The 10000-nt window shown below is 37.0% G+C and overlaps 1 protein-coding gene across 3 annotated transcripts in view; it reads left to right on the top strand.

Moving 5' to 3' along the window:
- The window catches only part of LOC138059280 (MAP kinase-activating death domain protein-like), a 41294-nt gene that overhangs the window by 13126 nt on the left and 18168 nt on the right, over positions 1–10000 (top strand). The window contains exons 7-13 of one of the 3 annotated variants that reach the window (XM_068904848.1): positions 794–1065; positions 1966–2133; positions 2419–2509; positions 4135–4315; positions 5295–5402; positions 7675–7794; positions 9098–9383. In XM_068904848.1, coding sequence (XP_068760949.1) covers positions 794–1065; positions 1966–2133; positions 2419–2509; positions 4135–4315; positions 5295–5402; positions 7675–7794; positions 9098–9383 — 1226 coding nt within the window. The remainder of the gene's footprint in view (positions 1–793; positions 1066–1965; positions 2134–2418; positions 2510–4134; positions 4316–5294; positions 5403–7674; positions 7795–9097; positions 9384–10000) is intronic. The other 2 variants (XM_068904849.1, XM_068904850.1) reach the window with 2 other exon arrangements.

Below are 10000 nucleotides of genomic sequence, written 5' to 3'. Positions count from 1 at the left end.
CTCTACATTGTAGTACAAGCAGTTGATATTAACCTGTGGTGTTTTAACTCGTACTAATAGGTGATAATAATGAACTTTTTAATATAAACAGCAATGAACTACCAACTGAGCTTTAACACGAAAACATGATATCTTCACACCTGAAGATAGCATGTTATTTTCACACACGATATGATCACTGTTGCTATGGTTACATATGAAAATCGCGCCGTTCCATGCCTTTCGTGAAATGATAACAGAATATTACACAGCCACTTGGAGATACAAAATTTCTCTTCCCTTGTTGAAATTATTTATTAACACTCAAAGAGAAATTTGGTATCTCTGCCTGGTCATGCATGTAATATCCTCTATTTATTTAGTACTGAGGCACTACTTGTAATGGGGACACTTTGCATGTATATTTAATCAACTTGCCATCATAGGTTGATTTTTGAGGATCATACAGTGTACATGTACTGTAGGTTGGTTTTTGCTGAGGGGGGAAAACTGGAGTACCTGTAGAAAAACCTCTTGGAGCAGAGTATAGGATCAAAAAACTCAACTCTCACATGAATTGAGAAATCTGAGAATCAAACCCGGACCTCATTGGTGGGAAGCGAGTGCTCTCAACACTGTGCCAGCACAGCTCCTTTGGTATAACATTTATGGCGAAGTTATAGTAATGACTTGAGAGAATTGACACTGGTATGAGAATCTGTGAGGTGTCATGTACATTGTAAATAGCTCTTGGTTGGTGAATAGCCTTCAGAACACAGCTAAGGAGAATTATTTTTGTTCTTTTAATGTGTAGGCATGAGCCATCTGATTCAGGAATGCCAGATTCAGCTACCTGCTCACTCAGCAGTGGTGACTCCTGTTCTATTCAGGATGACGACAGTGAAGATTTCTCATATTCTGTGTCTAATCCACCCACTCCCAGACCTCTCAGGAAGATCACATCAGACACAGATAGCGAGAACACATTTGTGACGGCAACATCTTCTCGGTCTGGCTCTTCAGCGCATACCACATTGCCTGACAAACAAAACAGTATGTTTGTGAACAGCACTGAAGCTGTCTTAGGTAAGGTTGTAACCTTTGGTGCTTATGGTGCTTAGCCCATTGACTCCCAGGGGTTCCCCATTGACAAGTAAAATCGTCTGGCGTTGACCGTATTCCGGAATAGGAATACATGGAATAATTATAAATTAGGAATCCTTTGTTTTTACGGAGATTCACACTAAAATTGTCAAACATTAATTTTGCTAAAATGATAATTATTTTAAACATATTTTTATTATCCTTGCTGCTTCGAAACGCGCCAAACATAGTACGGTTTCAATCATCACTCCACATATTCTTATTCTGGAATAGGGTCAATCAAACGCTTTTTTGTCTGGCCGGTTTGGCGATTTTAGTATTTTTTTCGTGTGATACTTGCATGACATGAAAACCAAGAATAAATAACTTCTGCATACAGTGTATCAAAATTAATCAGTGAATGAAATAAAATGTGTACTCTATGTTTGAATTGTGAGTTTTAGATGAAAGGGAGAAGTCATCCTTGCACTTAGCTGCCCACTGAGTGGCTTCATAGCCCAGTTGGTAGAGCATTGCACCAGCATGTCAGCGGTTTTACAGTTGTGTGCTTAGTTACCTAGCCTTTGAATGAAAGTGAGGCTGGAGGTGACCTTGCTTTGATAGAAGCCTCACAGCTTTTCTTATGTAGATTCCTACTTATTAGCATGACAACAACATCATTAACCTAAGAAAAGCAGTGAGGTTTCTATCAAAGCAAGGTCACCTCCAGCCTCACTTTCATTCAAAGGCCAGGTAACTAAGCACACAACTGTAAAATGGTCTATTGTCCAGACAGATGTGAGGATCAACATTAATTAGATAGGTTTAGCTTAGATTGGAAATTACTTATTTCAACAAAGTATGCCAAATAAGGTTTTTATTAATCTTACATTTTTTTTACAGGCTTGTGGAATAGTTTTAAAAAATCCACCATCAGTGTAACAAAACCAGCACAGCAAGAAATTTCTGAGAAACCTGTCTTGAATGGCTTTGCAAAGAAAATTCCAACCAATCCAGTTCCGAACAAACTATCACTGCAAGAAGAAAAATCCCCTTTCTTTCCCTTTCCTGGTGAGCTTTCTTTTTCATTACTTGACCACGCAAGTTTGGCTACCACAAAATTAAGGGCTGTGTGTGAATACACCAAATTGACTAACTCAATGTTGTACTCAATGCAAATCTACCGGGGTTAAGATTTTTTGTGTATTGCATTCGCATTATAATGTAGCATTCACATTTAAAATAATGATATAAAATGGGAAATATGCAAGTCATTTTCATCAAAAAAAAAAAAGTGACCTCTGAGCAAAACATTTGACAAGGTAGAGTCTTCATTTTGTTTGTCATTATTGTTAGGAATTCGACAGAAAGCACCATTGCCAGGAGAGAGAGCACAAGGAAGGCCTTCTCTCGTAAAGCAGACTTCAGCAGAAAAGCAAATTCAAAGGTAAACTGCATTTTTTTTGTTTTCAGGGTTATATAAAGAGTACGGTCCCTTCTGTCTCTGAAAATGTTTTATGTTATTTTTGTCCTTGTAACCAGGCTGGCATAAAACATCAAATGTCAAAGTCTTTCTATTTTAGTTCATTAAGTAATGTTTAAAAACAAGCAGCAGTGTTTTATCGCTATGCCTCATGTTTTTAAACCCTATAAAACATGTGCTGCTAGTTTTTTGAACAGCTTCAAAAACATTTCACAAAAATCGTGTCCCTCGGGAGTCTGAACAAAGGTTCAAATTGTGAAGGGAAAATATCAGCATACAAGAAAAACAAGTGGAGCTTGTAAACAGTATAGTAATTTTAAAAGCATTTTTTTTTTGCCTTCATTCCTTATTCTTTGTTGTCGATGGTTGAAGAAGGTTGGTTAAAAATGCTGGGTACATGTAAGAGAAAGTTCAGAGAAGTGAAAACGGCCAATGAAGAAAAAGCACTGCTGGAAATACCCACTCCAAAATCAACACGATATGTCACAAAATGGTCTTTTAATATTTCCACACTATGTATAATACAATACCTACAGTACATACAAAAATTTGGTTTTATCAACATAGTTGATAATGTAAATTGGCCACCGTACAGAGATTCTAATTAAAAGATAGAGAGACAGAGATTCACAACAGACAGAGATTGACATTCAAAGACAGAGATTCACATTTCCTTAAATTTACAATTTTTAACTCTTTTATTATTTACAAATATTACACATGAAATTTGCAATTGCATTTTACACCTAATGTACCTTATATATAAGGACATCATCAACACATAACACACAACATAATCAAACAAAATGTAACAAATTGATGTCAGTTTTTCATGCATCTCCTGTTATTGATCATGAATTTTGTCATAACATTGTCAAAGTAGCTGTGCAATGTTATGACGAAATTTATTGTCAATAACAGGACAGACGCATGAAAAACTGACATCAATCTGATTTTTACAATAACAAAAAGGCAGAGGGGTCAAAATTAAGTCAAAACACAAGAAGAACGAGAGACAAAAATGCGAGAAACACGCAAACACGCGAGAGTTTTGCAGTCATTGTAAAAAAATAAATACACACATAAGACAAAACAACAACAAAACAGATGGCAGAAGGAGAACTACAGTAAGACACACAGATCTATACACAATTTCATGTGTTCAGTATGTGAATTGTTCAGGCAACAAGTGTATTTTTTGGTAGGATCAACTGAGTTGATAAAAATATTTGACCACGTTTACAAGGGCTCATGCATGTTACAGTGCTGTGCATCTTACCGTTGCCAGTTAAGAAAAGTTTGACATCTTTTTACCATGAGTAATGCATTTGATGTTTACTGTAATAACATTATTTTATGTCATCTGAGTGGCCCATTTTCAATTTTCTATTTGAACAAGAAACTTTTATCGGAAATCTATGACAAGTTCTATTTCTTGGAAATCACCTTAACTGTCAGGCCTCTGCAGAAGTTCAAAGTTCGCCTTTAGGCTGACATTGAAGGAAAACCAGAGCCTATCTTTTACAATGCAATGTTATTAGGCAGATGGATAACAAGTACCTTAACATGTTTTTGGCCTTGCTTCTCAGTGAAAATCAGCAATTTTTGAAGGAAGTCATTCACGGCGTCATGAAGGGAGATGGCGTAGGTTGGCTTGCATCAAAAAGACTTCGCAGGCTGATGTGTGATGAGCCTCTGAGAGTTATGGTGGCCAGTCGTCTTTACAGTGTCCCATCTGCTGATAAAAGCTCAGATGCTGTAGATGACATGGTAAGCAGAATCAGGAATTCACAACTATTAATATTATTTAAATAAGATTATTAAATTGACACCATCCTATTAATTTTTTGTAGGGATATAACTGTATGCTTTGCATGCATCAAGTGATCAATTTTTGGGATGTGTCAAGTTATGCTCATTGATAAGCAATCATATTTTTATTTCAGCACTGTAATTTGTGTTTGAAGAGTTTTGTTTCTGTTTTGCACATTCAGTTATGTTTGTATGTATTATGTTGTCTCTATGTGCTTTTATGTGCTGGGAAATGTATTTTAGAAATATAACTTTTTATCACTTAAGGAAGGTCAGAATCTGACTGTGCCAAAGAGGCAGGTCTTAAATACTGGTCACTCATTCTGCAGGTCAAAACTAGGGCTCCCTTCTACACTGATGAACAACTAAGCCAAACGTTTCCCCTATATCTAAAACACGTTTGTATAGTCATTAGAGCTGGGGACACTCTGGGTGTTGTTATTTTTTGTTAACACAGTGACGTGTACACTTACATGTACCAGTGACCCTGTGATCTGTGTTTTAGACCCTCCAATGCAAAAGTATTGCTGGTACAGTATGCATTGGCTGTTTTACCCTGCCCTGCCCTGAAGTTTGTAGGTTTTGTTAGTCTGCTCTAAATTTTGCAATGAGTGGAAGAAATGACCACAAAACAAACTGGTACCACCAATTGCAACAATGGCTACAAATAGGTACAAATAGTACTGCTATGGGACCACCTAGCCATGTTTTGATCTTTGGAAATGGAGGCTTCTGATTGGTGGTTTTAAATTTGTAATGACATGCATTGTGGTCTGATTGGTGGAAAGAAAAATGTATAACTGTGGCTAGATGGTCCCATAGTACATTTGACCAGCCATTGTGATCCCCCATTATTGCAATGCTATGGTAACCATACATGTTTATTTTCAATTTGTATTTTGTTTGTAATTTTCAAGTTTTATTTCTTGTTGCACAGCTCATCAGTAGCATAATTCCTCCATCCCTCCTCATGGCACAGTATAAACAAGTGCAAAGTGGGTTCTCTAAGACAAGTGTAGACTCAAAACAAGACACGAATAATGTTGTTAGTACCTGCAATCTGATTTCTCTCTCATTTAAAGTATTGAAAGTCATAATGTCAACGTCCCGTAAATTTCAAATCCAAACAAACATAATTTAAGACCTTAACATTTACTAAGGGACTAATGATGGGTGACTAATGGTAACCAACGCTTATGACCATTTAACAAATAAAATAAGCATTCATTTGTGTATGTTTTCCTGTGCAAGGTCACAGTTCTTTTTTAAGGCCTGTTAGATACTGCAATTTTTGCCTGTGACTGCTGTGTTAAATTGCTTTAGCGCATGATGCTTGGTCTGTACATACAACTATTGATAACGAATTGTACATACTATGGTAACCAGAGTTTAAAAAAAAGTTTGTGAAAGTTGCTTTGGTTTTTTTTGTGTTTTCAGTTGTTCAAAAGATGCTGTTGTCCTGCGTCAGACAATGCAATTTGTGTCTTTTTATGCTGGCATAAACGTGTTGCAGGCGGCAGTCATCTTAATTCAAATTGTACTATCTAAATGGCCTTTTGAGTTACTTTAAAAATACTTTTTCCTTTGCCATTTACAACATCTATTTTGCTAATTCTGACTCCTAAAAGGCCTCTGTCATCTTTTCTTCTGGTTTGCTTCTTGCTTTTGTGACACTTTTTCTTTTGGAAGTCTCTTTCATAATGTGGGTTTTTTTTCTGCTTTTATTCTCAGTTGTTTTGTGGTTGCAATTTTGTTTTGCATTTTAACTCTGAAATGTGGCTGTAATATTTTTTTTTGCATTTTGTTCTGCTGTTTTTGCATACTTTTTTGCTGCGGCGCAGAGTCTCTTTCGATCTTCCTAGATAAGTCAGGAAGAGGAAAGAAGACTCTACCAGCCACTTACACATTTCGTAATGAGCATGTGTTTAAAATTAAATTGTATTCAGTGTCAGTCACGTGTGACCAGTAACCATGAAAACACAAACGAAAACAAACAGTTATTTTTGAACAAGTCTGGAAAACACATGATAACCAAGAAATCATTTCATTGGAAACTCAAGATAGTTCATACTTTTAAATTGCTATTCATTTTTTACTGAAAAATTTATAGGTTTCTGACAGACTAGTTCTGTAACTGACATACAGTTGAAATACTCATGGGAATTTAGACAGTTAAAAATTGCCACATTTTTGTAAATTTTAAAAGATATTGATGACTCGTGGTGATTGATCATGTGCAAAAATTTTAAAAACAGGTTTGACAAGTCATTTCTTTGGATGAGTGGCAAATCAAAGAGTGTCAAGGCGGCTGGCAGTGTCTTTTTTCCTTTTCCCAACTTATCTAGGAAGATCGCAAGAGACTCTGCTCGTAGGGTAGCATACTTTGTGAAGAGCATCTTTAATCTTACCCTTTTTGTTTTTTAAATGTAAAATAATCTCAATTTTGGGCAAGACTAACTCGTAAACACTTTTTTGTTTATATGAAATTTAAGTAAAATGTACCTTCAATATGTAAAGAAAGGATTAAATTTTAAAATGAAACATGTCAAGAAATGAAAGAAGTTTGAGTGAGCATAAAATGAAGGGATATGGAATGGTCCAGAAAAAAGATTTTGTGTAATCTTAATCAATAGCCCTTTTCATGCTTAGTTTTTCTCATTAATTTTGCATTACCATGTAGTCTAGCATGTATGTGAGGCATTTCGGGCTATTTTGTAGTTTTAACCCGAAATTGCCTTGCACCCACGTTAGATTACATTGTAATGCAAATGAGAAAAACTAATCGTGAAAAGGGCTATTATCATTGCTTTCCTTGGATAGTCCATTTTTTAGTGGTGCACTTTGTTAGCCACGAAATTGTCAGGAATGCAAAATAGCCCTTGTTTTTATACAGACCATTATAATTTTATTACAATCTTGAGTGGTTTGTATTAACGCAAGAAATGCTGTAATGTGTGTACCAAGGCTAGGTTGCCTCCAGTCTCCCTTCATTTCTATGCCCACTAAGTAAAAAAGCTGTAAAAGAGCTCATCCTTTGTTTTCATACGATTTTGCAGTTGGCAAGTTGAGGTCCCAAATTATCCCTCTGGGAATTCAACTCATATTGCATACAAGCATTTTTTATTGTTTCAATCAAAAAATTTAACCTTGATCGTGTGAGTGAAAACTAAGAAATCTCACTCAACAATCAGAAGCAGTATTTTTGCTTGTGGCATGCAAAAGGCAGAATTTACCTTTCTGGATTCCTAAAGCGCATAGTTGCTCTGCTTTTTGGAATGTTACTAAGCTGCCTATCCACTGTATCGTACTTGCCACAGCCTAAACTCTGGTGGAACACCTTGTCTTCGCTCTCTCTTGGATGGTCTGCACCGTCTTCTTCCTCTTCTACTTGGAGCACTGGGACTGACTCAACCCAGTCTCCTCTTCCTGAGGCTAAGGTAGGTGACCATTCTCCTTGCTCGGTCACCGTGACAACATAAAAAGTTTCCATATCCAAAGTAAAACATTGTTAAATTATGTGGATAGTAATTTGTCCGACTTAAAAAGATGATTTTTCATGTAAGTATCAAGTATAATCAACCTTTAAAATGAACTATAAACTCTGCGAGTCGAGTTTAAGGTATCTGCACTCGCAAGTGTCAAACTTCTTTTTGTTGCCTGTAAATGCCTCGAAAGAGAATTGATGGTTGCGCCATCTCCAGGCCACAGGTCATCCTTAACGTTTCTTTTACTGGTCAAAAGATTTGAAGTGCCCCTGTGACCAAAAAATCAATTCCTATTTTTCTTTGGATTTCAAAGCTATGTTAGCTAAACACTAAGGGACCAAAATTTTAAGCCTCGATTTAAAAAAGACACTTGTTTATTTCAACTGGAATTTTCCTATTTAATGGTCCGCCATTACTTACTTTAAGATCTTGAGAGAGCTGGATCGAGGAGAAAATAACGTCAAAGGCTCACTAGTTTAAGAATTCAATGCGTTTTTACGCTGCAGAATTAATATGCAGCACGGGAGTTTCGGGCTTTCAGACTTTTAAACTCGCGTCTTGCATATAACTTGCTGAAATTTTAAGCTAGTGAGCTTTTAACGTCAGGATCCAACCCTGTGAGGTCCAATCGGTAAGTTTTGAACGTGAGTAATGGCGGACCATGAAATCCAAAACTTACACTCAAAGTAAGCGGCCTTTGGATAAAAATCAAAGGTCTGTGCTGTCACATTGGTTAAGCGATTCTAGCTATTGATTAACTCTGACCTTGGGCTTTAAAAACTATTGTCTAGGCCTAAGGGTGACACCAGGAAAGGTGACAGGTGTTAAGATTAGACCTGTCTCAGGGGGTTGTATGGGTGAGGCAATATTCCTTTTGACCAGTGTTTAATCTGCGTGCAAATCAAGAGCGCAATTTTAAAAAGAGTCCTTATTAAGCTTGGAAAAGATGACGCAGGTTAGATGGCTAGATGTTATCAATACTTCAACAGATTATATGTTGAAAAATGAAGACAACCAAGGGAAATACATGGATGATTTTGATTCTTTTCCTCTTTGAAAGAGTATTGAAATAATGGCCAGACCCGGTAAGAAAAAAACTACATTACTCGAGGGCCTCGGTCCATTGGGCCCTACCCCTTACAACAAATCAGTCCGTGAAATTATTAGCGGTGTAGAGCTATGTGCTCTGTTATTAATTTCAAGTCCTGGATAGGCCTGCTTTTAGTCCCACTCACAACGTTTTTTATTCCTTCAGCGAGTCTCTCGCAATGTCTTCAGAGGAATGTTGGAAGTTCTAAAAGCAGCAGTTTATGGATTGGAGGTCAGTGTGGAGAATGAGGGCATCGGAGGGATCGCATCTGCATTCCAATTTCTTGAAATTGCGCACACTCACTATCACGGACGAGACATAAGGGAGCAATCATCAAAACTCCGTGATGATGACGAGATGTCGGTTATTTCCAACGCCGATAGCACCATTTCCAACCTGTCAGATCATTCACGTGACATGTCGGTCGTTCACTCCTGGGTTGCAGAAACAGGTCTGTCCATGAACTAAGAACAGTCGATCAAATCGGCTAACTCAATGTTGTACCCAATTCAAACCCTTCAGTCTAAGCACCCATTTCAAATTGCGCTGAAAAACAGTATTTCAGTTGAACCACCCATTTTAAAACGGTTAGCTTTCAATAACTGCGTGGCTATGTCGGTCAAGGTTAGAGTTAGAACCTGTAGTGATCATAATTTATTGCCGTGAGAAGCAACTTTCTGCTCTTATCAATAAAGGGCAAAATTACTGAGCGCTGATTGGCTGAGACAGAGGGCATTTTTTTTTAATCGAGGGCATTTTTGGTAATCAAGAGAGAGAGGGCTTGCCCTTTATTGATAAACAAGTAATCGCATGAGTCCTCGTACTATTAAGGATTAACTGCACTTGTGTTTTGGAAATTTTCCAAATTGCCCGAGTCGCGAAAACACTCGTGCAATTAATCCTTAATAGTACTCGGCCTCATGTGATTACCTATACTAATTAGTAGGTTACAAACTCTTTTTCTCATTCAATTATCCAGACTGATTACATGAAAAAAGTTCTAATTTTTGCACCAACGATGAGTAAAACAACTTACAAAACAATTTTATTCCAGACTCGTATTTCCAA

Source organism: Montipora capricornis, chromosome 8, assembly GCF_036669925.1.
Source record: "Montipora capricornis isolate CH-2021 chromosome 8, ASM3666992v2, whole genome shotgun sequence".
NCBI lineage: Eukaryota > Metazoa > Cnidaria > Anthozoa > Scleractinia > Acroporidae > Montipora > Montipora capricornis.
This window is presented reverse-complemented; position numbering and strand designations above follow the sequence as displayed.